This window comes from Hyperolius riggenbachi, chromosome 11 (assembly GCF_040937935.1).
Source record: "Hyperolius riggenbachi isolate aHypRig1 chromosome 11, aHypRig1.pri, whole genome shotgun sequence".
In the NCBI taxonomy this organism is placed as follows: Eukaryota; Metazoa; Chordata; class Amphibia; order Anura; family Hyperoliidae; genus Hyperolius; species Hyperolius riggenbachi.
Genome location: NC_090656.1, coordinates 65,011,321 through 65,038,027, shown reverse-complemented (window position 1 = coordinate 65,038,027; position 26,707 = coordinate 65,011,321). Strand labels below are relative to the sequence as shown.

Sequence of the window (26,707 nt, the reverse complement as noted above, 5' to 3'; positions counted from 1 at the left end):
AGGAACTGGAAAGGCTACCTATATTGGCAATCTACCTAGCAATCTAATTGTAGTCTTTTCCCCACCAATGCCTCCTACTTTTCCCCTCCCATATGCCCCCCTTTTCTTCAAGTGTACCTGTAAGAAAAAAGTGCCCAGGGGGTACTTACCTCAGGAGGGGGTTTCCCCCTTCCTCTTTAGTAGATAGGATCCAGTTCTGAGACCCCTCGAAGATCTCCTTGTCAGCATGAGCACATGCGCAGTAGCTGCTCTCCGCTCGGGCTCCGGCGGAAACAGCCAAGAATGATTGCGTCCGATCTACTGCGCAGGCACACTGGTGGTACTTGAAAATTTTCAGGCAATAAAAGTGGTACAATTAGTGAAAAGATTGAAAAGCTCTGCTTTAAAGGACCTCTGTCGCAAACATCTTAAAATTGAAAATATAAGTAAAGATATACAAATAAGTATGTTTCTTCCAGAGTAAAATGAGCCATAAATTACTTTTCTACCATGTTTCTGTCACTTACAGTAAGTAGTAGACATCTGACAGAACTGACAGGTTTTTGGACTAGCCCATCTCCTCATGGGGGATACTCAAGTTTTTCTTAATTTTCAAAAGCATTTAGTAAATGGCAGTTGCTCCGTCCAACAGCCAAGACCCTGTGCAGCGAGCAGGAAGGCTGGCCAGCACCTTTTTTTTTTTTTTTAAATCTTTTTGAAGTAGGGTCTTTATAAAGAATAAATGCCATGCTGAGAATCCCCCATGGAGAGATGGACTAGCCCAAAACCTGTCAGTAATGTCTGAATTCTACTACTTACTGTAAGTGACAGCAACATAGGAGAGACGTCATTTATGGCTCATTTTACTCTGGAAGAAATGTACTTATTTGTATGTGTTTATATAGATTTTACATTTTTTTTTTTAGATTTTCACGAAAGTGGTCCTCTATGTATAAAAATGCTTTTCTTTTTTACAATAATCCTTTATAAATGTAGTCAGTGATAAATTTCAGACTTACATTCTGAAATTGATCACAGGAGGCAATATCTTTACTGCTGGCAGCACCTCTGCGGAATGTTTTGTTTGTTGCGTGTTCTGAAACTAGCAGAAATAGCACCTGTGCCCTTATTCAATTCACTTTATTTCTTAAAGGGGTTCTTACGCGAAAAAAGTAGGCAGTTAAAAAATGTGACAGATGACAGGTTTTGGGCCAGTCCATCTTTTTAAGGGGGATTCTCAGGGCTTTCTTTGTTTTCAACAGCATTTCCTGAACAACAGTTTAACAGTAAGATACCAGCCGGCCTCCCTAATCACTTGAACACTATTATGTCAGTTAGATTTTGCAACTGTTGTTCAGGAAATGCTGTTGAAAACAAAGAAAGCCCTGAGAATCCCCCTTAAAAAGATGGACTGGCCCAAAACCTGTCATCTGTCACATTTTTTAACTGCCTACTTTTTTCGCGAAAGAACGCCTTTAAGTTTTCTTCTAGGTGTTAATTTTTAATCTTCTGTTTTAAATAACTTTTCAGCACTCTGCAATTGAGGAAGTACCCAAAACTAGGTGAAAAAAAGTACTATCACAATTATTATGAGTATTTTCTTGCTTGCTGGTGGCTTACAGGACAACTGTAGTGAGAAGAATATGGAGGCTGCCATATTTATTTTAAACAATACCAGTTGCCTGGCAACCCTGCTGGTCTATTTGGCTGCAGTAGCGTTGGAATAACACCAGAAACAAGAATGCAGCTAATCATGTCAGATCTGACAATCATGTGAGAAACCCCTGATCTGCTGCATGCTTGTTCAGGGGCTATGTTTAAAAGTATTAGAGGCAGAAGATCAGCAGGGCTGCCAGGCAACTGGTAATGCTTAAAAGGAAATAAATACGGCAGCCCCCATATACCTCTCACTTCAGGTGTCCCCTTTCAAACTCTCCCCCGCCACAATGGCCAGTAAAGTCTAAGAGACATGTGACACTGTTTGCGATGGAAGTGCTCCAGGCGCTGCAGAAGTACCGCACAAGCTGTTACGTTACCTGCGACTCCCGGAAGTTGCATGCCTTTTTTTATCTACGTCGATCGCACTGCAGCTATACCGCCCAGTGCAACTTTTCTGCTGCAACACAGTGCAATTTTTCCGAATTGCACCTATACCACAGCGCACTTGTGTAAAAGGACCCTCAAAGGTATTTTATTGATTAGGTGTGAACATATGACCTAGGTGAAAACGTAGGAGAAAAAGAATTGAATAAGGGGACACCTAGTCTAGTCTAGAGTTCTCTGGGAGAATTCAGCATAGCTAAACAGCCTAGGCTGTGACATCATGGAGGATGGGGCTACATGCCAAATAAACACACAGACACAGATCTAGAACATTTATATCGCGCTTTTCTACTGGCGGACTCAAAGCGTCAGAGCTGGAGCCACTAGGACGCTCTCTACTGAACTGAACAGGCAGAGCAGAGATTTGAACCCTGGTCTCCTGCATCAGAGGCAGAGCCCTTAACTACTACACTATCCAGAAATATACATACAGGAAGAGTTTCTGATGCTGAACCCAGGATTACATAAAAGTGGGCATCCTAAAAAAAATACTACATTCTACTACATGCCACTGCAGTTCTTCTTCAAGGTTTAACCACTAAAGTCTATCTGGACGGATATATCTGCATGCTCCCGACGCCCTCCGTTAGCCCTGAGATCAATGAATGGGAACATAGCTCCCCGGCAGAAAAACAGACGGCCTCTTATCAGAGGCCGCGGTCTTTCTGCGGAAAAAAAAGTTCCACGTCTTCCTAATGCTTCCTGGAAGCAAGAGTGTTTGCTTCCAGAACTTTTTGACTGTGGCCAAATAGTAAAACTACACCCACATACATTTTTTTTTTAATGTTTCAATAATTTTTTATTGGAATTTTTTTTCAAAAATTAAACATATGTCACAGACATATTATATGTATAAAAACAAGACACTGTATACATAAAACATATTTTGTTTAACAGATCTATAAAAAAAAAAAAAAGAAAGAAGGACCTGTACACATGACCTTTTATATCACATAATGATCTTAATATATAAACACATATTTATTCACAAACATCCGTTGGTCTTTTTATTTCTATATTTATACACCCTAGATGTAGAACTCCACTGGATATTCACCAATGCTTAATAACTGATTCTTACAGCATTTGCTCACTAATTTTACTAAAAAAAAAAATCCCATATGCGCAAGAACCTATTCCCAATACCCATCACACGCGTACAATACGCGCATAATTACGCATTAATATACGCATCAAATACGCATCATAATGCGCATCTAATACGCATTCCCTCAAAAACCGCATCTAAACTCGCTTAATGCGTCTGAACGCAAACCGCGCCAAACGCATATAAAACGCACATTGAGCGCGTATTAACGCAAACGCAAAAACGCGTAAGTTTTGCGAAAATTAAGCGGAGAATCACCAATTAATGTATCAAATAACAAAAATAACGCATAAGAGATCAGAATATCACAAGTTTTTGCCAAGTCACAAACAAGAGATTCATACTCCTGTCTGTGCAATGCCAAGCGGAAATTCTGCATACTAACTACCTATCTACCCATTATAATTTGACTTCTATAATAACCTAATATGTCTAAAGGACCTCAGTGAGTGTCCAATTATATTTCAAGAAACTCCAAAGTCGCATTGTAGGTAGCTCAACCTCTGGAGAATGGGGGCACTTAAGCCACCCTACAGAGACTCCAGAGTGCGCCACCTCGATAGTTGTCAATACCTTGCTTAATCTGTATTACACTTCACTTAAGGTCCTTAATTTAAAATCCTTATTATTGAGTAACCAACAAATACTAATAGACAAATAAGTGTCTAACCCATAGTAGTTAGTTCCAATATAGCTAACTAGTTAATCTAAATAAACTAAACTAAATTAACTAAACTAAACTAAGCTAGACTAAACTAATTATCTGCCTGAGCTGCCTTGCCTCCCAGCTCAATCTTTCAAAATTGTTTCCTATATAGAACCATGCACATATTTAAAATAATGCAATATTACATTGTTTGAGTCATAACTATCCAATATGTATATATATGTATACATAACTAGATATATCTAATGTCATCTCCAAGTACAATATATCTAGTGCATATGAACAAATTACAGCGAGAGGGGATCTTACTATTCTTTAAATATCCAAAAGTTTAGATTCTTTAAATATTGTAGGCCATAAATATACTCTTCTATGAAATGCCTGAATGCTTCCGCATCTAATTGCCCAGGATTTTTCAGCAACTAGATTCTGATCCACCTTCTTTAAAATCTCCTCTAAGGTTGGGGCATATTGCATTTTCCAATTTTCCGCAATGAAATTTTTCATGACAATACATATATGGTTAAAGACAAACCTCTCACCTATTGGCATATCAGCCGTCTTCAGATGAAGTAATGCCATGTCAGGAGTGATCTTAGAAAGAGAAAAAGGTAATTTCTTTAAGAAGGTCTCAATGTCTCCCCATATTTTGGACACCACTGGACAGGACCAAAAGACATGATAGAGTGTACCTTTATTTTTGCAATTCCTCCAGCACATAGGTGTAGTATTAGTATCGAATTTAGCTATCTTATCCGGTGTAAGATACCAGTGCCACAATAATTTTAAATAGCCTTCATAATGCGTCACACAATGAGTAGTTTTCCTAAGAGAGCTATAAGCCCTCTCCCAGTCCTCAATCCCAATATCTTCTTGTAGGAGCTCCTGCCATCTTCCAAGCTGCCATTTAGGGGCTTCAGCCAAGAGAGTTCTATAGAAAATTGAAATGCCTTTTTGCCTATAATTCTGTTCTTCCATAAGTTTTTTAATCCGTGGTAAATAAAAAATAGGCTGAGGGGAGTGTTTATCTAAAAATCTCCTTATCCTGTAATATTTAAACTTATCCTCTTTTGGTATATGAAATAAAGATACTAAAGCAGGCCATACACTGGCCCGATTTGCGCCCGTTTCGACAGCAGATTCGATCACTGGGATCGAATCTGCTGCCAATCGTTCACGCTACACGCCGAATTTCGATCCATTTCGTCCGATCCCGTCGATCGTGCCGTGCGGAAAATAACCGTCGATCGCCCGCGGGTAAAGAGCGCATCGCTAGCGGCGTTCGAGTGCCCGACGACCGACGCAATAGAGCCCGCATACATTACCTGCTCCGCCGGCGCGACTGCAGTCTCCCGGTCACCGCTGCTCCGTCTGCGCTCTGGTCTCCAGGTCCGGCATGCCTCACTTCTTCTAGCCCGGCAGGAAGTTTAAACAGTAGAGCGCCCTCTACTGTTTAAACTTCCTGCCGGGCTAGAAGAAGTGAGGCATGCCGGACCTGGAGACCAGAGCGCAGACAGAGCAGCGGTGACCGGGAGACTGCAGTCGCGCCGGCGGAGCAGGTAATGTATGCGGGCTGGGCGGGGGCAGCAGCAGCACCACCACCACAACAGATTGTGAACGGTTTCAGGCTGAAATCGGTTCACAATCTGTTTGCTGTAAAGGTAGCCATACGATCCCTCTCTGATCAGATTCGATCAGAGAGGGATCTATCTGTTGGTCGAATCTGATGGCAAATCGACCAGTGTATGGCCACCTTTAGTCCTCAAATGGCCTTAGTTTGTCTTCTACTAACAAGTCATCTATTTTTACATTTTTTTTAAATAAACACATAATATCACATTTAAAATTAACTGTTTACCTCCCACACCAAAAACTACCCAAATTGTAATTTTTTTTTAAAAATGTAATTAAAAATTTTATAAAAAAACAAAACAAAAACAAAAAAATAGTTATCTAAGGGTCTGAACTTTTTGAATATGCATGTCAAGAGAGTATATTACGATCATTTTTTAAATTATAATCTTGTAAACAGTGATGGACGCAAATTGAAAAAATGCACCTTTATTTCCAAATAAAATATTGGCGCCATTATTTGTGATAGGGACATAATTTAAACGGTGTAGTAACCGGGACAAATGGGCATATAAAATACATCGGTTCTAAATACGGTAGCATGTATTAATTTCAAATTATAATGGCCAAAAACTGAGAAGTAATTTTTTTCAATTTCTTAATCTTCCTGTTAAAATGGATTTAGAATAAAATAATTCTTAGCAAAATGTATCACCCAAAGAAAGCCTAAATGGTGGCGGGAAAAACAAGGTATAGATCATTTCAGTGTGATAAGTAGTGATAAAGTTATTGGCGAATGAATGGGAGGTGAAAGTTGCTCAGATGCATAAGGTGAAACAACACTGTAGGCTGAAGTGGTTAATAAAATTTATTTACCAGAGACAAACAGAGGAGGTGATCAGTCGAGGATCATGGCAGACAGAGCGTTGAGATCTCTCATGTAGGGATGATCGTTCAGGATCTGGTTTATCTTCTCTCTCTGCGCAGTTTCTGGAAATATTTGCAGAAGAGAGTCTCTCAAAGATATGGTTTCGAAATAACTCCTCTTGGGTGGGGCATCAGCCTGGGGGCGGGCAGTGTTCATAATCATTGGTTTGATGGGTGGGGTGAACCTGGGAAGGACGGGAATGAGTGGTACCTGCCGGATCTAGGGGGGGGGCAAGCGGGTCTCTTGCCCCAGGCGCAGTTTGTTAAATTCTTAAAAAGGCGGCAAAATGTGGATGGGGAATGGCAGTTTAGGCGCCAAAACTTGACCTTGCCCCAGGCGCAACTTGGGGCAACTTGGTCTAGATCCGTCCCTGCCCGGGGGGCGAAGGCATTTTGGCTGGGAAAAACCACTCCACAGTCTGTTGGAGGGGTGACCGGTTGATATCTAAAAAAAAGGTGATAAAAAGAAAGAAATATATGATATGCAAGCCAATAACTGATTTTACGTGAAATATAAAAATGAAGGTCTTGATAAACTAAAAGCCTCATCTAACGAAGGTGTGAGGACAAAACACCCCTGATTCTAAATATATAACACAATTACCCTTTCCGAAGAGGACTAAAACATAAAACTTAACTTTTAATGATCTGCTTTAAAACAAGGACCTGGGTTTGTCATAGAAATAGAAAGTGATACATGGGTGGGGGGATAAGTATCAGTGGTTCAAAAACCATCCACCCCTTTTCCCATTCCTAACTTATTAACTCTACACAAAACTCGACATGTTTCATTTCCTAAGTTGGAAATTTCGTCAGGAGTGAAAGTGCTCAGTGCTAGAGTGCCATAGTGCTAAAAAACGAGTTACATTATATACATTATCACATATCTAGTATAACAAACTGACAGAGTAACGGCCGTAATAACACAGCCTGCTAAAAAACATCCATTCAGGCTGCCCTTATATAGTGTATTGAAAAGCCCAGGGGTTGCTGGGTAGGGCGGGTACCTGCTCCTCCTCTCAGGGGGGCGTGTACCCAAAACCTGATAGGTCCAAAACAAAGTCCATCATTGTTAACATCCAATCAGCGAATTAGCCATAGAGATTCATGTAGTTTAAAACTAAAAGATATTAGACCACATGTGTCAAACTCTGGCCCGCAGGCCAAATTTGGCCCGCAGCGCCAGAAAACTTGGCCCGCCGCTGCTTTTGCAAATAACATTGCTTTTGGCCCGCTGCGCTTTTAAACTTGGCCCGCAGCCACGCTAGCGGGCCCGCTCTGCTCCGCCCGCTCTGACTACCTCGCATAAGTGATAGACTCTGTTGCTCCTCCTCCCATTGTCTGTGATCTTCTTCCGCATCCCATCACTCTCCGTCGCGGTGGGTGGCGGCAGTTCTGCAGTCTGAACACCAGCGTGACCCATGCACTGAAGACAGGAGAGTGGTGTGTCCCTGCCTGCTGGCGCTTGTATACAGGAAGTTCCTGTATACGCGCGCCAGAAGGTAGGGACACACTGATCTCCTGTATCATTCTTCGTTGTGTGCATCACGCTGGTGTGCAGACTGCAGAACTGCTGCCACCGCCGCGCTGGAGAGTGCAACGGCCAGGGTTACGATCATCAGAGGAGGTGAGGGAGCGAATGGGGGACGCCCGCTGGCTGTTTTTCTACAGTGGGCACCTATGCCTACTATTGCCTATGCTGGGGGACGTACTATGCCTGACTACCTAAACTGCAGCACCTACCTATGCCTTGCTACCTAAACTGGGGCACCTGCTATGCCTGGCTACCTAATCTGGGGCACCTGATATCGCCTGTCTACCTAAACTGCAGCACCTACCTATGCCTTGCTACCTAAACTGGGGAACCTGCTATGCCTGGCTACCTAATCTGGGGCACCTGATATTGCCTGGCTACCTAAACTGCGGCACCTACCTATGCCTTGCAACCTAAACTGGGGCACCTGCTATGCCTGGCTACCTAATCTGGGGCACCTGCTATGCCTGGCTACCTAAACTGGGGCACCAGCTATAGCCTGGCTACCTAGACTGGGGCACCAGCTATGCCTGGCTACCTAGACTGGGGCACCAGCTATGCCTGGCTACCTAGACTGGGGCACCAGCTATGCCTGGCTACCTAAACTGGGGCACCAGCTATGCCTGGCTACCTAAACTGGGGCACCAGCTATGCCTGGCTACCTAAACTGGGGCACCTGCTATTGCCTGGCTACCTAAACTGGGGCTCCTGCTATTGCCTGGCTACCTAGACTGGGGCACCAGCTATGCCTGGCTACCTAAACTGGGGCACCAGCTATGCGTGGCTACCTAAACTGGGGCACCAGCTATGCCTGGCTACCTAAACTGGGGCACCAGCTATGCCTGGCTACCTAAACTGGGGCACCAGCTATGCCTGGCTACCTAAACTGGGGCACCAGCTATGCCTGGCTACCTAAACTGGGGCACTTGCTATTGCCTGGCTACCTAAACTGGGGCACTTGCTATTGCCTGGCTACCTAAACTGGGGCAACCTGCTATAGCCTGGCTACCTAGACTGGGGCACCAGTTATGCCTGGCTACCTAAACTGGGGCACCAGCTATGCCTGGCTACCTAAACTGGGGCACCAGCTATGCCTGGCTACCTAAACTGGGGCACCAGCTATGCCTGGCTACCTAAACTGGGGCACCAGCTATGCCTGGCTACCTAAACTGGGGCACCAGCTATGCCTGGCTACCTAAACTGGGGCACCAGCTATGCCTGGCTACCTAAACTGGGGCACCAGCTATGCCTGGCTACCTAAACTGGGGCACCAGCTATGCCTGGCTACCTAAACTGGGGCACCTGCTATTGCCTGGCTACCTAAACTGGGGCACCTGCTATTGCCTGGCTACCTAAACTGGGGCACCTGCTATTGCCTGGCTACCTAAACTGGGGCTCCTGCTATTGCCTGGCTACCTAAACTGGGGCACTTGCTATTGCCTGGCTACCTAAACTTGGGCACCTGCTATAGCCTGGCTACCTAAACTGGGGCACCAGCTATGCCTGGCTACCTAAACTGGGGCACCAGCTATGCCTGGCTACCTAAACTGGGGCACCAGCTATGCCTGGCTACCTAAACTGGGGCACTTGCTATTGCCTGGCTACCTAAACTGGGGCACCTGCTATTGCCTGGCTACCTAAACTGGGGCACCTGCTATAGCCTGGCTACCTAAACTGGGGCACCTGCTATAGCCTGGCTACCTAAACTGGGGCACCAGCTATGCCTGGCTACCTAAACTGGGGCACCAGCTATGCCTGGCTACCTAAACTGAAGCACCAGCTATGCCTGGCTACCTAAACTGGGGCACCAGCTATGCCTGGCTACCTAAACTGGGGCACCTGCTATTGCCTGGCTACCTAGACTGGGGCACCAGCTATGCCTGGCTACCTAAACTGGGGCACCAGCTATGCCTGGCTACCTAAACTGGGGCACCAGCTATGCCTGGCTACCTAAACTGGGGCACCTGCTATTGCCTGGCTACCTAAACTGGGGCACCTGCTATTGCCTGGCTACCTAAACTGGGGCACCTGCTATTGCCTGGCTACCTAAACTGGGGCACCTGCTATTGCCTGGCTACCTAAACTGGGGCACCTGCTATTGCCTGGCTACCTAAACTGGGGCACCTGCTATTGCCTGGCTACCTATACTGGGGCACCTACTATGCCTGGCTACCTATACTGGGGCACCTGCTATGTCTGGCTACCTATACTAGGGCTCCTTTTCCTGGCTACCTATACTGGGGCACCTATGCCTGCTACCTATAGGGCACATACCTGGCTAACCTATATACTGGGGGCACCTATGCCTAGCTATCTATACCGGAGGCACCTATTCTTGGCTACCTATACTGGGGACAACTATACCTGGCTTCCTATACAGGTGTCCCCTATACCTGGCTACCTACCTACAATGAAGGTGTTTTTGTTGTTTTGTTTTTTGCACCGCGGCTATAACGTGCGGTGCAAATTGTGAGGTGTTGTGTGATCATTCTAAAGGGGGGGGGGGGATAAATATACTTGTCGGCCCTCGACCTGGTCTAAGTTTTACATTTCGGCCCTCCGCCTATTTGAGTTTGACACCCCTGTATTAGACCTTTAAACGTGAACATTCCCCTCTACCTGATCTTTAGCATATAAAGAACGCAATTCTTCCGTAATTCAGGACAACAGGAGGCTGCTATAGGTATAAATCATCAAGTCCGTATTTGAGCCTCTCTGATTGGTCTGGCGGAGAGGGCTGGGGGCGTGATAGGACCGAGCGTGTTGAGGCCAACGTCAGGGCTACGCAGCCAATAGGCTGCCGCTATCCTCCAACATCACTCGCAACACACCCACCCCTGTTACGCATGTACGCCTAGTGTACGGATGTGAGGGCGTCATCACATGCGTAATCACGCCAGAACGCGTTGCCAAGGTGATCACAGCCAGGGATGCGGAAACCCAGCATGGGAAATACGCCATATATACCAGGCTGTGCACCAGTAGGCATGGCAACGCGTATACAAAGCCACATGCATCCAAAAGCATCAGAATGATTGCAAAAGAAGCATTAGCGATCAAAATCAATCAGAACTAAATACATTAATTGGCAGAAATAGGGGAAGCTAGTAAAACGCCAAGGATAATACTAGAATACGAGAGAATCTCAAAGGATGTATATTTATATCAGATGGACCCGGAGTGGAAACAGACAAATACCCATTTATATCCGCTGTAAATTACCATTCTGTTTGTCATATAAAGGGTAGGAGTACCAATCACAACCCTTTAACCACTTGCCGACCGCACGCTTATACCGTGCGTCGGCAAAGTGGCAGCTGCAGGACCAGCGACGCAGTATTGCGTCGCCAGCTGCAGGCTGATTAATCAGGAAGCAGCCGCTCGTGCGAGCGGCTGCTTCCTGTCAATTCACGGCGGGGAGGCTCCGTGAATAGCCTGCGGGCCGCCGCTGGCGGCTCGCAGGCTAAATGTAAACACAAGCGGAAATAATCCGCTTTGTTTACATTGTACGGCGCTGCTGCGCAGCAGCGGCGTAAGGCAGATCGGCGATCCCCGGCCAATCAGCGGCCGGGGATCGCCGCCATGTGACAGGAGACAGCCTGTCACTGGCTGCACAGGACGGATAGCGTCCTGTGCAGCCCGGATCTCCAGGGGGGGCCAGGTAGGAGAGGGAGGGGGAGGATTTCGCCGCGGAGGGGGGCTTTGAAGTGCCCCCCCCCCCGCAACACCCGGCAGGCAGGAGCGATCAGACCCCCCCAGCACATCATCCCCCTAGTGGGGAAAAAAGGGGGGCGATCTGGTCGCTCTGCCTGCACGCTGATCTGTGCTGGGGGCTGCAGAGCCCACCCAGCACAGATCAGCTAAAACAGCGCTGGTCCTTAAGGGGGGGTAAAGGGTGGGTCCTCAAGTGGTTAAAAGAATGGTTAAACAGGAGTAACGGGAATAATTCCACACTCCTACTAAAGGACTAAAGGACCAGATAATGGACATAAGAAATAAGGTAAGTATTCTCAATAAAAATAAACTCTACAGAACGTTTGCCCAGAAGGTCATAAGAGATAAAGACAATGAGATGGGGGTTGGGGATGTGTGAGGGGGAGAACAGGATAACTTCATTTATAAAAAGGGAGAAAAGGTAAATCCCTCATTGAGGCCCTGTGGGCTAAGAGGACCGTCCTAACCTATATATCCAAAGAGCCTCAAGCTGTCTCAGCTTCTGGTCCAAGTTACCCCCTCGAGGTCCCATCCTCCATTTTTGTATCACCCAGAATTTCAAGCTAGACGGGTCACCGCCATGTTTTTCATGGCAGTGTCTGGCAACCGAAGTTTTACGTTTGTGATTGACATCTCCTAGATGTTCTAAACTTCTTTCTTTCACGACTCTTGTGGTCTCTCCCACATAAAGCAAGGGGCATGGGCATTGAATAGCGTATACTACTCCTTCACTATTACAATTAAAGAAATCCAACAAATCAAAGGTGCGACCATCTTTAGGGGCGACAAAACTCTTACAATTAAGAACATTGGCACAAGCCTTACATTTCCCACACTTGTACATCCCCTTAGGGGGGTTAGAGTTTAGCCAAGTTCTTCTTGCTGTTACAGTATCATTCTTGGTAGTGGGGAGAAATGAATGTGTCAAATTGTCCCCCAAATTTTTCCCCCTTCTGTATGTAATTAGGGGTGACCTTGGTAGGCAATCTTTCAATTGTGTGTCCAATTTCAAAATGGACCAGTGTCTCCCCAATATTCGTTTAACATTATTCGACTGGTTAGAGAAGGTGCTAACCAATCTAGCCTGTGCACTCTCTTTTTGGGAGTCCCTATTTTTCGGAATAAAACTTTTCTCTAGAGTTAAACACTCCTCTTTAAAGTCAGGTTCGTTAGTACAATTCCTGCGAGCCCGCAGGAACTGTCATTTTGGATACCCCTTTTTAGAGGTTCAGGATGGAAACGTCGCCATTCCAGAAGAGAATTGGTTGCCGTAGGTTTACGAAAAATCTTTGTATCCAAACCGCCCTCATCATTTTTTCGAATCTGCACATCCAGAAAATTAATACTATCTTTGTGTATCTCGTGAGTAAAAAACATTCCGATGTCATTAGAATTTAACTGTTCACAAACAGCAGATGCCTGGAGCCGTCCCACAAGATGAAGATATCATCTATGAAACGGCCCCAGAAAATCACATGAGATGTGTATACTGCCAAGTCCTCTCCAAAGACAATTGTATCCTCCCACCACCCCAGAAAAGAGGTTTGCATATGAGAGGGCAAAAGCCATCCCCATTGCACAACCTCTCTTCTGTAGGTAATATTTGTTCTGGAACAGAAAATAATTATGATTCAAAATGAATGACAATAGGTCCAGGATCAAAGCTGAATGTTCCGCCAGATGGACACTTCTAGATTGTAGATAATACCCGGTGGCATTCAAGCCCAACTTATGGTCTATATTATTGTACAAGGCCTCTACATCTAGACTAGCCAACCATACCTGATCCCCAATATGTACATCATGTAGTTTGTTCAGGAGATCCATAGTATCACGTAGGTATGCTGGGAGACTTTCCACAAAGGGTCTCAAATGAATCGACATACTTGCTAATTTGTTCAGTGAGGCAGTTGTTACCTGACACAATGGGACGGCCAGGCGGATTAGATACATTTTTATTGACCTTTGGGGGGGCATAAAGGTAGCTACTGTAGAGGACCTATTAAGCATACAGTCAAAATCCATTTCATCAAGAACACCTTTTCTCAAAGCCTCTTTAAGCAGACTTTCAAGTTCCTTATAGAAAGTCTGTGTAGGATTCCCTTCTAATTTCTTATACTGTCTTTCATCTGAGAGAATCGTATGACACATATTAACGTATGCTACGCGAGACTGTAAAACAATATTGCCCCCCTTATCAGATTTCTTTATCACTATATCATCATTAGTCATCAATTTTTTTAGGGCAAGCTGTTCATTCTTACTAAGGTTATGCTCAGTATGGTGTCTAGATTTTGCCAGGTCCTCTAAATCCTTTACCATCGTATCTACAAATGTTTGAATAGTGGGGTAACCACTAATACTGGGGCAAAACTTGCTTTTACTTTTTAAGTTGCTCTTTGGTGCTCCCAATTGAATATCCCCGGTCCTATTCTCCTCCAAAAGATCATTAAGGGTATCTAGGGCATTAGCATCCAATTCCTCTAATCGTTTAGCCTGCATTGTGGGAGAGTTCATATACTTGTACACAGCTAGTTTCCTAGCGAATAGATTAACATCTTTTACAGTATCAAAAAGATCAAAATCAGGGGTGGGTACAAAGGTCAAACCCCTAGAGAGGACGGAGATCTCACGTTGATTCAACGTATAATCTGTAAGATTGATAATTCGCATTGTGTCAGTAGTGTCAAGGGTTACCATTCCTCCTCCCTCCGCCTCCATGGGCGAGACTTGTAACCCCATTTGTCCCTGTTCCTGAGTTGTCTGGAGGTCTCTGGCGAGGGGGGATTTCGACCCTTTGGTCTGCCTCTGCCGCATGGTTTTTTGGGCTTTGAAGGTTGCTCCCCTGACTTTGTGCCTTTCTCGGACTCAGATTCGGATTCAGTCTCAGTAGTTGACTCACCCCCTGACGGGGTGGGTATAGGTACAGAAGGATCCCTTGCTGGGGCTTTCCAAGTATACACCTTTCCGTTCTTAAAATCACGACAGTCCCTTACAAACTTTTTGTGTTTTTTTATTTTTAATACCTTCTTTATGGTTCCATACTTTTTTCTGTAACTTTTCCTCTAATTTCTTATAATCAGGATGGTCTTTAAAGCTAGTAACTTTTTGGTGCTCAACTGCCAACTTCTCAATAATGTTTTTTAGCAGGCTGTGTTATTACGGCCATTACTCTGTCAGTTTGTTATACTAGATATGTGATAATGTATATAATGTAACTCGTTTTTTAGCACTATGGCACTCTAGCACTGAGCACTTTCACTCCTGACGAAATTTCCAACTTAGGAAATGAAACATGTCGAGTTTTGTGTAGAGTTAATAAGTTAGGAATGGGAAAAGGGGTGGATGGTTTTTGAACCACTGATACTTATCCCCCCACCCATGTATCACTTTCTATTTCTATGACAAACCCAGGTCCTTGTTTTAAAGCAGATCATTAAAAGTTAAGTTTTATGTTTTAGTCCTCTTCGGAAAGGGTGAAGGTGTGAGGAGGCAGCCCAAATTGTAAGAAACTTAAAAAAAAAATGGTGGTTAAATTCAGTCTCAAAGTAAGAAACAATTACCTCACACTGATAAACAGATAAGGGAATTGGCATAAAACACTGGACAACGTGTTTCACGGAACGCAGCCAGCTTCCTTGGGTCAATCTGAGTCTCTTCCAAAACTGTCTCCACCTGGGAGAGGACACAAAGATATTGACCCGAGGAAGTGGCCTGCGCACCGCAAAATCCATTGTCCAGTGTGTTTTATTGTAATAAACTCCCTTATCTGTTATATATGTCATCAGTGAAGTGTTTCTTACTTTGAGACTGAACTTAAAGAAGTGTAATAAAAAAATTATAATAAAAAAAATGCTTAATTTTTACAATATTTATGTATAAATGATTTAGTCACTGTTTGCTCATTGTAAGATCTTTCGTCTCCCTGATTTACATTCTGACATTTATCACATGGTGACATGCTGGCAGGTGATGTCATTGGAAGGAGATGCTGCTTGCTATTTTGGCAGCCGGAAACAGCTGTTATTTCCCACAATGCAACAAGGCTCCCACAGTGTGAGGTCAGGACCATGGTCCTGACCTCACACTGTGGAAGGGGTTTCACCACAATATCAGCCATACAGAGCCGACTGATGATCCGTTTGTGAAAAGGAAAAGATTTCTCATGGGAAAGGGGGTATCAGCTACTGATTGGGGTGAAGTTCAATTCTTGGTTACGTTTTCTCTTTAGCCTCCAATCATCATAGGGGTGCCAGCGAGCTGGAACTATAACCAGAACCGGGTACAATGCAGAACTGTTGCTTGAGCTTATACCGTGTGCTGAGAAATTCCTCCAGCTTTGGACCGTATCTGCCCAATGGGTCGTCAGGCGGCATGAAGAGATCTCCAACAAAGGTGTACGGCAACAACCTGCAAACGAAATACAAACAATTCTGATCGCCACACTTTATACCCCTCCTTCCCTACCAACACTGAAGCTGTGCACACTCCTCAGATCTTCAACTGTAAAAATCTGTAGTGAGTATGTGTGTCCCTTGCAGTTACCAGCCCTTCTGTAGCAATCCTGCCAGGCGGATCACCGAACGCATGCAAAAACCACAGCCGTGACTATCGGCGCAAGATGAGTCGCCACACTGACCTCTCTTTTATGACTCCCTTCCAGGCTGGGGACTCCAGAACAAACTCTCGCAAATTGTCGTTTGTGACGATTATTCCTCCAGTCTTCTCTGCAAGATGCAGGAGGAACCTGTGCCAGACGAAGACAAAACACAATCATTGTACCAGGAAAATTCGGAGAGATCAGGACATTTTAAAGTGAACCAGAGATGAAGCACACTCATACATGTTACCATATATATCAGTGGGAACATTAGAGAAAATACCTACCCTGCTCTCCGTTTCATTCTTCACTGCTCAGTCTGCTTGTTAGAAGCCCTGATAAAATCCCCGACTGAGCATTGTCTGGCTGTACTCAGGAATCCTTATAGCTGAGTCTGTCTTCTCCGATGTCTTTTCAAGCTCAAGCCTGCCCCCTTGTAGCTCTGCTATAATGACTCAGCTATAATGATTCCTGAGCAAAGCCAGACTGAATGCTTAGTCGGGGATTTTATCAGGGCTGATAACAGGCAGACTGAGCAGTGAAGAATGAAACAGAGCAGGGTAGGTGTTTTCTCTAATGTCCCCACTGATATATATGGTAAAATACATGAGGGTGCTTCGTCTCTGGTTGCTTTTAACCCTTCCAGTACTGGGCATTGATCCAGCGTTTCAGTCCTAATACATTTATATATTTATTAACCGTACATTATATCTATTAACCTAAAATAATCTACCATAAATTATATATTTAAGCTATTATAACTTATGTTTTCGGTATCAATACAGCAGATGTATTGGTTATCTCAGCAACGGCAATTCCCCCACACACTGTACTGTCTGAGAAACCTTCCTTACTCCTCCTATTTTAGGCCACTGTATAAAGCACAATCTATGATCCCTGTGGACAGAACATGGCAGGAGCATCAAGAGGAGATAAAGGCAACCATCTGCACCAACCAGATGGAAAATTGCACAATCCTGAAGGCCGGCTACTGTATAGCCATGTGGCTAGAGAAGGATTGTGCAATTTTCCATCTGGTTGGTGCAGATGGTTGCCTTTATCTCCTCTTGATGCTCCTGCCATGTTCTGTCCACAGGGATCATAGATCGTGCTTTATACAGTGGCCTGACGAAGGGCTTATGCCCGAAACGAGCGTGTTGTTGCCTAATCTGAATGTACTAAAGCCATATTGTTATTTGTGATTGACTATTCCCTAATTTAGGATATTTTCTACTAAGAAATAGGAACCTCTTACAGAGACTTTTTACAGAACTACTTTGATACTGAATAAAGATTTTTGAAACTTTTTGTACCACATGACCTTGCAGTTCTGCTTGTTTCTTATGATCCTTTCTACAAAAATAAGGAATCTACTGTGGGTAAAGTGGATTACCCTAAAAAAGGACATTAAAGGTTTTTTCCTCTTTTTATCCTGTAAAAAAAAGTGTAATCCCAAATATATTGATAGCACTCCTATTTTAGACCAGCTTAGGAAGGAATCTGCACTATTCAGGTGATTTCTTCGGTTGTCTGAGACAGTTCTGCAGGAATTTTTAAAAACCTACCATTATTTTGTCTGAGACTCTTGATAAAATGTCCCCCACTGTTGGGTTTGCTTATGTTCCTCACTTTTTATTTCTTGTGTCTTTATGTCTGGCTGTATGATGTTTCTTTGATGCACATGTCACTTCCCTGTTCTCTTGCACTGGTCTGCACTACACGCATTTGATGCCTGATGCTCTAGGACTTCACGGTTTTTAAAGTGGACCTGAACTCTTGCACAGGAGAGAAGGAAACCAGAGAAATGCACCCTGTATGTATTAAGAGAGCTTAGCCTATCACATTTCCCCTAAAACACATTAGAGAAGACAGACTCAGCTATAATGATTCCTGAGCAAAGCCAGACAATGCTCAGTCGGGGATTTTATCAGGGCTGATAACAAGCAGGCTGAGCAGTGAAGAAAGAAAAAGAGAGCAGGGTAGGTGTTTTCTCTAATGTTCCCACTGATACATATATGGTAAAATACATGAGGGTGCTTCATCTCTGGTTCACTTGAAGCACAGAACAGCTTCACAGGACTCAGCAGGGGGAAGGAGCTCTTCATAAATCATGTCTAGCCTGCTGTGCACTGTAGAACTGCTATTAAGCACTTCTTAATCTGCGGCAATTTAGGGATGTATTTGCACTTTTCTTAACTGTAGTACAGTTCTAGAAATTCACGCTAAACTGCTGCTATTAAGTAGGATTTAAGAATTTTCTTATCATGCAAACCAGTCCCCCTGCTGGTTAGGAAGAAAAAACTGTCAGTAATGCCTTGATAAATTTGGCCCACAGAAACCAGTGAACTGTAAGGAACCAGTAGGATGTTCAGATGAGAGCTATTGCAAAAGTGCAAAGAGCTGAGGAGGACATTTATCAAGATTGTCCGAGACAAAATATTGGTAGGTTTTTAGAAGTCCGTGCAGAATTGTCTCAGACATATTAAGGAGTCACTAGATAGTGCAGTTTCTTTCTAAAACTTTTAGGAATAGGAGTTAGAAAGGTCTCGCAGACAGTGCAATGTGATGGAAATTGCTGTTGCTGAGGTAACCGATACATCTGCTGTATTGCATCAATGCCCAGCGCTGGAAGGGTTAAGCACAGAAAAGCTGCACAGGTCACCTAGCATCAAAGGGGAGGAGCTCTTCACAAATCATGCCTAGCCTGCACTGCTGCACTATCTATTGAACTGCTATTAAGCACTTCTTAATCTGCGACAGTTTAGGGATGAATTTGCACTTTTCTTAACTGTAGTGCAGCTCTAGAGATCCACGCTAAACTGCCGCTATTACCTAGGATTTATAGAGTTTCTTATTGTAGATTGGCTGATGGTGGCCCATCAGCGCAAGAAACAGTGGGAGACAAGCATTAGAATAGTGAAACCAAGACCCACCCGAATGGAGAAGATAAAGTGCAGCTTTGCGCCCACCACCTTCCCTATCGCGATTTGCCAATAGGCTTCTTATTTAGAGGTCTTTGCACATGTTTTTGCAATAGCTCTCATCTGAACCCCTACTGGTTCTTTACAGTTCACTGGTTTCATGGATAGGTTTGCATATGTTTCTCACTTTTTAATGCTTGTGTCTTGGTGTCTGACTACATGGTGTTTCTTTCACGCACATCACTATCCTGTTCTATTGCACTGGTCTGCACTACATGCACATCGATACCTGATGCACTGGCACTTTACTCTTACCTGCTTATGTCAATACTACTGCTATCATTGTGTCCACCAGGGCTGTGGAGTCTGTACAAAAATCATCACACTCAGACTCCTCAGTTTATGAAACCACCGAATCCAGGTACCCAAATTTGCTCCGACGGACTCCTTGGTCTAATACTTACCAGTAGGATTGTGCTCACAAATTCGTGATTAAAATGAGCCATAACTGCCACAGCTGTGCGGCTGGGAGGAGAGGGTTACTTACCCATAAGTCCTGTCTTCTATGCATTCCAAACGTCTTGCACGTGTCCTATTGGACACGGTGCAAGACTCACTACCGCTCACTTCTTCCTTCAAGCCGGAAGGAAGGACACGTGCAAGACGTTTGGAACGCATATAAGACAGGACTTATGGGTAAGTAACCCCCTCTCTCCCAGCCGCACAGATGAGGCAATTAAGCCTCATTTTAATCACGTATTCGAGCCCTTACGGACTCGTGAGCCCACCGCTGCTTACCAGGGCTGTGGATTTTGTACAAAAATCCTCAGATTCCAAATTTTATGAAGCCACCGACTCCAGGTACCCGAAACTGCTCAGACTCCAACTCCACAGCCCTGGTGTTCAACAAGGGATGGTTTACCCGCTCAGCAGAAGTTCAGCATTTTTAATAAAATGGATTTTTGGTTAATTGTTACAGTCTGGTGCAAATCATTGGCTTACTTTGCTGTAGTTGCTCTTCCTATATATATATATATATATATATATATATATATATATATATATATAGAGAGAGAGAGAGAGAGAGAGAGAGAGAGAGAGAGAGAGAGAGAGAGAGAGAGAGAGAGAGAGAGAGAGAGAGAGAGAGAGAGAGAGAGAGAGAGAGAGAGAAAGGTTTATAAAGAAGCAGACCTGTCATCGTGCGACGCAATGTGCGAGCCCAGCACGGTCCTGGCGGGGGTGAAGGAGAGAAGGCCCAGCTCCTCCAGCTGCTGTAAAAAATGCTGCTCTGTAATGAAGAAAATATAAACGATCAGAAATGGCTATATCCCCCCACATTCAGATGGTACGTTTTGTGTAGATTTGTTATATGACTATTAAAATGCCCTTTGTGATTCATCTTTAGAACATGTTCTGCTCTTACAGCCCCAGAAACTCCTGACAAGCAGGGGAGTGAGCAGGCAGCGGAGGTTGCCAAAGATCTATACATTAATGCAGTAGGTATTTAATTTATTAATTTTTGCAAAAAAATGATTGCACATACTTCTAACCTTTTTGAAGTCCCAGAACTGTGCTTTTATCATCATAGGTCAGCCAAGAGAACCTGAGGTGAAAAGGGGGTCCCACCCTCGGCAACAGGGGGATGGCATGGGAAGTCTCTATAGGATGCCATTTTTTTTTAGGCAAGTACTTTTTGTACCTGAGGTTCGCCTCGGGTATACTTTAAAGCTAATGGAAGTCTTTTAACTACAACAACAACAAAAACCCCAGGATACTTACCTAAGGAGAGGGAAGGCTGTGGGCCCTTATGAGCCTTCCCTTTCCTCTCTTCGTACCCTCGTTGCAGCAGCAGCTCCTTTGCTAAAATCCCCCGCCGCTGGGGACTTTGAAAGTCTTCAGGAGCAGAGTCCTCCCAAAGACAGGCGGCTCTGTACTGCGCATAAGTGAGTACATGATAGAGGGCGCTCGTGCTTGCGCAGTATTAAACCCATAGCAGTTCCAGACTACAAGGTAATGACATAAATCGGAAGTCTTTATTGAGTAATACGTACAAAAATAAAAACCATGGTCACCCGAAATGAGCGACAAGGGTTTGAGACAAGAATAACTTAATCACCAATAGCATCAACTGCACAATGCAACCTGGCAAAATCCTAAACCTGGCAAAGGGACGCAAAGTACTTACGTGTTCGTGCAGAGGAGGAGGAGGGGCTTACCAGTCACCGAAGGCATTGGAGTCTGGCGACTGGTAACCTCCTCCTCCCTGCGTGAACACGTAAGCACTTTGGGTCCCTCTGCCTGCCGGTGAGAAAACTTTTTGCACAAGCATTTTTCTTTTAGTTCCTAACTACTGTAAATCTATGCAATACACATTCTTTACTACTACCTCATTGTTTGATATGCACTTTCAATAATATTACTGATTCGGTGCACAGGCACTTTATTAACAGTTGAGAGTCCTTATGTGCAAATTTATGCAGTATTAATTGAGCTCATATGAGGCGCTTCTTTGTCTATTGGGGTTTACTGTTCAAATCCATTGAGTGTTTTTTGCAATCATCAGTTTATTATTGTTCTAGGACAACTGTAATGATAAGCTGCCATATTTATTTCCTTTTAAACAATACCAGTTGCCTGGCTAGCCTGTTGATCCTCTGCCTCTAATACTTTTAGCTACAACCCTGACCAAGCATGCAGCAGATCAGGGGTTTCTGACGAGATTAGCTGCATGCTTGTTTCTGGTGTGATCCAGACACTATTGCACCCAAGCAGACCAGCAGGGCTGCCTAGGCAACTGGCATTGTTTAACAGGAAATATGGCAGCCCATGTACTTCTCACTACAGTTGTCCTTTAATTGTGCACAGTTTTATTCAATTATAGAATCGTACTATCTTTATTACCCAATATCTGATTAACGTGTTCAGGTTGCAATGTTAAGATGATACGGTTTGTGATTCAATGATTGTCTCAGTTTTGGATGACTTTAATTTGCTTTTATATTTGTACAAATTGCTCAATAAAAAGGTGCCAATAATTCTGGCTTGCAAGCAAATTTAATGCAAGCTGCATGCAGCCTGGAACTGGGCCAATCAAAATCAGATGAAGTGCATTTGCAAGTTTCAAGCTGCATATCATTTGCATTAAATTTGCATGCAAAATAATTATTAGCATCTGATTGGCCCTCTCTGCTCACGATAATAAATGATGGTACCTGTTTTGGGATCTCTCTTCTACCGCAATTGCGATACCCCCGCAGCTGAAGTAGTGCCGCAGCCCGTGGCTGGAGGGAGAGAAGAGAGGCCGGTATTAATATGTCTCAGTGATTTCCAAAACGCATAACAGATTACAAACTACAAGAGAAAGTTGTGTTATTTTCAGCATCCGGGTTTCCAGTTCAGTGAAGACTGCTATTAGCACCATTTCCACTACCATGATTTTGCCGCGATCTGATAGCAATCTGTCAAGTTCCGACCGAAGGAAACAAATGAATTGCATTAGTGGAAAAAGAGCACCGCAAATTGCATGTAAATCGCGGTGCTGTTGCGATCCACAAAATGCTATCAGTTAGATTTTCAAATCAGATCACAGCTTATGGTAAAGGGCCCTTAAAAGCAAACCTGAACTAAGAATTAAAAGTCAAAATAAAATAAACATACACACGTCATCCGACTCCAACTCCGGTTCCTTACGCTCATCTTGAAAAGCAGCTATTTTTGGACAACAATGAGTACGCTCGAGATATTCTCGCATACTATCGTTTTGTCGATGACATTTTAATTCTGTGGCATGGTTTACGCTAGAGGTTTAATTCTATGGTATGCGCAGCCAATGCTTCTCATTCGACAATTAAGTTCACTGCTGAGTGTTCCAATGATGTTGTGAATTATCTGGATGTGCCTAGTTAAAGGATACCCGAAGTGACATGTGACATGAGATAGACATGTGTATGTACAGTGCCAAGCACACATAACTAGGCTGTGTGCCTTTTCTTCTTTCTCTGCCCGAAAGAGTTAAATATCAGGTATGTAAGTGGCTGACTCAGTCCTGACTCAGACAGGAAGTGACTACAGTGTGACCCTCGCTGATAAATTCCCATTTTTTTTTTACCCCTTTCTTGCTCTCAGAAGCCATTTTCTGCTAGGAAAGTGTTTTATAGTTGGAATTTCTTATCAGTGAGGGTCACACTGTAGTCACTTCCTGTCTGAGTAAAGACTGAGTCTGCCACTTGCATACCTGATATTTAACTCCTTCAGGCAGAGAACTAAAAAAAAGGAACAAAGCATATTTATTTGTGTGCTTGGCACTGTACATACACATGTCTATCTCATCATGTCACGTCAGTTCAGGTATCCTTTAAAGAAGGTGGGCATCTTGTGACAAAGTTGTTCACTAAACCAGCAGAGCGGAATAATCGTGAGCGTATCCCGTTTGTTACTACCTATTGTCACCAGTCGGAGCAGATTAGGAGTGTCATCCGCAAACACTGGCTGATCCTACAGCTGGATAGTGAATATGGGACATTGTTTTCACAACCACCTTTGTTTGCGTACAAGAAAGGAAAGTCAATTCGTGATCTGGTGTGTAACTCAGATATCAGTATCAAAAGACGCGACGCGACCTAATCGTGGTGGTACGTTTCCATGTTTGGAGTGCAACTGTTGCAATTCAACCTTTAGAGGCAATTCGATTTCGCACCCGCACACAGGTAAGAGAATGTTGGCCACGAATCTCTATTATTGTTACACACCATTTGCTGTGTATGGCCTGAAATGTCCTTGCGGTCTGGTTTACATCGGTAAAACCAGATGCATGGCTAAGTGCAGGATTCAGCAGCACAGACAAGATATCACGAATTTGGCAGCAGGAAAACCACAGTATGATACGCCTGTCGCGAGGCACTTTTTACAGGCAGGTCATTCTGTGACGCAACTGCGATGGTACATCGTGGATGCTATTCCGCCGCTCAAGAGAGGTGGGAATAGAGACAGACTGCTTTTGCAAAGAGAAGCGAAAAAGATTTGGCGATTTGACTGCATCTCCCAAAGGTCTGAATGAAAATAATAATTTGGCCTGTTTTCTCTGACTCTTTTTCAAAGGGGGGACTCCACAGAGGAATAATGGGCTCATTACGTCTAATTGATAAGTCCTTATTGATTCTTTACTTGTGGTTATTAAATATAGAAATGTGATTCATTGTAAAACTGAACACTGGTGTGTATCCTCAGCCTTGTTCAGGATAGACACTAGCGTGTAGTTCCCTGTTTTTGATATTTAGCTATGTCTAATTTGAATATTGTCACTTCCTGGGGGTGGGTATAAATTGCCTATGATGATGGGGGGGCGGTACACCTGAGGAAGGCTCCGCCCGAAACATGTAGTGTACTGTCTGCTTCAACACAGCTTGTTGTTGCACACAGCCTTGGAGTGCCGGGTCTTCCTTTCTATTGTGGTTTGTTTGTTTGCAGGAGTGGTGTGCCTGCAGGATGCTGAGCAGGCCGACTTATTGTTGGCTTATACCTAAGGTGAGGAGATTCGCTGTACCTGGTTTATGAAACCACCAACTCCAGGTACCCAAAATTGCTCCAACTCCGACTCTTTAGTCTAATACTTACCAGAGCTGTGGATTTGGTACAAAAATCATCCGACTCCCAACTCCTCAGTTTATGAAGCCTCCGACTCCAGGTACCCAAAATAGCTATGACTCCAACTTCGACTTCACAGCCCTGGTCATACTGACCTCCCGTGTAGTCTACTCCACAATCTCTTTCTCCTCTCCTGCCCCCCATTTGTCCACTGTGATCGATGGAATTCTCCGACCTCCATTTTGAAAATGACAGTGACCATGTACCAGCTTCCTGGTCAGCACACAGTTAAACTGTAATATCGCCCACTTGAGCCATAGGTAACACAGACATTCATTTGCACATCAGTTGTCCTTTTAGTTATAACTGACAGCAACAGATAGATTTCAGTTCTGACAAAATCTTATCAGAACTGGATGGTATCATTGTTAGAAGAAAATGGTGAGCTTCTGACAGGTACTGACGGCGAGGTAAGTATGTAATTTTCATTTGCAGGTACATCATGTGTTTATTTTAAATTTTACTTGGTTCATGTTCCCTTTAACCATTTACCGTGCCCGAGGCGGTATATCTACGCCCTGCAGGAATTTGGTTCCCGCCCACCGCGTGCACTCGCCGCCGCCTGTTAGCATACAGATCAGTGATTGGGAACACAGATTCCCAGTTAGTATCATTTGGATTTTATTTAACTGATCCACACAACTAAGGAATTTACTTTGTGATCATATTGAAACTAGCTGCGATCTCATCTATGAAAAACAATCAGAAACACTGATCGACCATTTTTTATGGAAACAATCAGTAATATGATTGTTCAGGATAAATTGGACCCACCAGCATTTCTGTTTTCATGCAGTAAGATTAGGAAAATCTTATCAAATATGCGATTGTTCAATAAAAATTGTACTGTTAATGGACACCTATATATGGGCCTCAAATATTTGGAGTTTTAGTTCTACCATTCTTTATTACACAGCCTGAATAGGAACTCCATGAAAAACTGCAAAATGCATACAAAAACAAACAAACAAAAAAAAACCCAGTAATCGCTTTTGTCAGGGATGGCTGTACAGCAGCAATTGGACTGTACAGGGATCCCTGTGGCAAATCTACTACAAGATTTTTCCTTGATAATCAAAAACAGGAGCAATAATTGTAAATAAAATAGTTTTGGTTGTATTTGCAACCGTATTTGTGACTGAATGTGCCAGCTTTGCGAAACTAATTTGCGAGATTCTCTTGGACTGAACTAAAGTTTTGGTGAAAATCTTGAGAAACTGCCAGCTAGGGCTGCACAATATATTGTTTTGAAACCGAAACTGCGATTTCTGGCAAGACGATTTCCTGATCATCAAAGTGCTGATTCGTTTGTGTATACATTTTCCGCATTCCATAAGTCTATTAGCCTCTCACGCGAAGTGCTGGCCATGTTCCTTGTCACTATGGCGCGCTTCCTCCTTCCGGCCTGAAGGCGGAAGCGCAGTAACAAACAGTGTAACGTGGCCAACGCTTTGCATGAGGAGGAGAGGGTTCCGCACATCTGTTCTGCCCTTTACCCTGTGTCCCGCAGTCACACTGTCACAGTAATGTACATTCTGAATTCTGTTCTGTAGCATAAATTCACAAGGCAGTAACATTTACAAACATGACATATTATAAATTTGATAGTATGATGTCATTTTCTGTCAATGCATGTTTGTAAATGTTACTGTACATTGTGAATTTAGTGATAAAGCTTAAAGGGATACTTAAGTCTGCAATAAAAGAAACAGTTTTACTCACCTGGGGCTTCTACCAGCCCCCTGCAGCCGTCCCATGACCTCGCAGTCCCTCACCGATCCTCCTCTCCCCTGCCGCCAGCTAGTTTCATTCTTGGCCGATACGAGGCCTGGCAACGCGTCTCCTTCTTTGCGTTCCAGTCTGCAATAGCGCCCTGCACAGGATGCTATTGTGGACGGGAACGAGAAGGCGGCTACGTGTGGCCAGGTGGGGGAACAAA

General features: G+C 43.9%; 1 protein-coding gene and 2 pseudogenes across 1 annotated transcript in view; 1 reads left to right on the top strand and 2 right to left on the bottom strand.

Annotated features, from left to right (window-relative positions):
* The window catches only part of LOC137538610 (uncharacterized), a gene marked incomplete at its 5' end in the record, with an annotated part of 46,847 nt that extends 26,409 nt beyond the window's left edge, over positions 1 to 20,438 (bottom strand). Inside the window, 5 exons of the mRNA XM_068260889.1 lie at positions 6,306 to 6,419; positions 6,568 to 6,801; positions 15,919 to 16,014; positions 16,244 to 16,351; positions 20,317 to 20,438. Coding sequence (XP_068116990.1) covers positions 6,306 to 6,419; positions 6,568 to 6,801; positions 15,919 to 16,014; positions 16,244 to 16,351; positions 20,317 to 20,438 — 674 coding nt within the window. The remainder of the gene's footprint in view (positions 1 to 6,305; positions 6,420 to 6,567; positions 6,802 to 15,918; positions 16,015 to 16,243; positions 16,352 to 20,316) is intronic.
* The window catches only part of LOC137538504 (NEDD4-binding protein 1-like), a 136,732-nt pseudogene extending 115,926 nt beyond the window's left edge, over positions 1 to 20,806 (top strand).
* Positions 20,807 to 22,315: 1,509 nt separating this feature from the next.
* LOC137537812 (NEDD4-binding protein 1-like) overlaps positions 22,316 to 26,707 on the bottom strand; it is a 38,277-nt pseudogene continuing 33,885 nt past the window's right edge.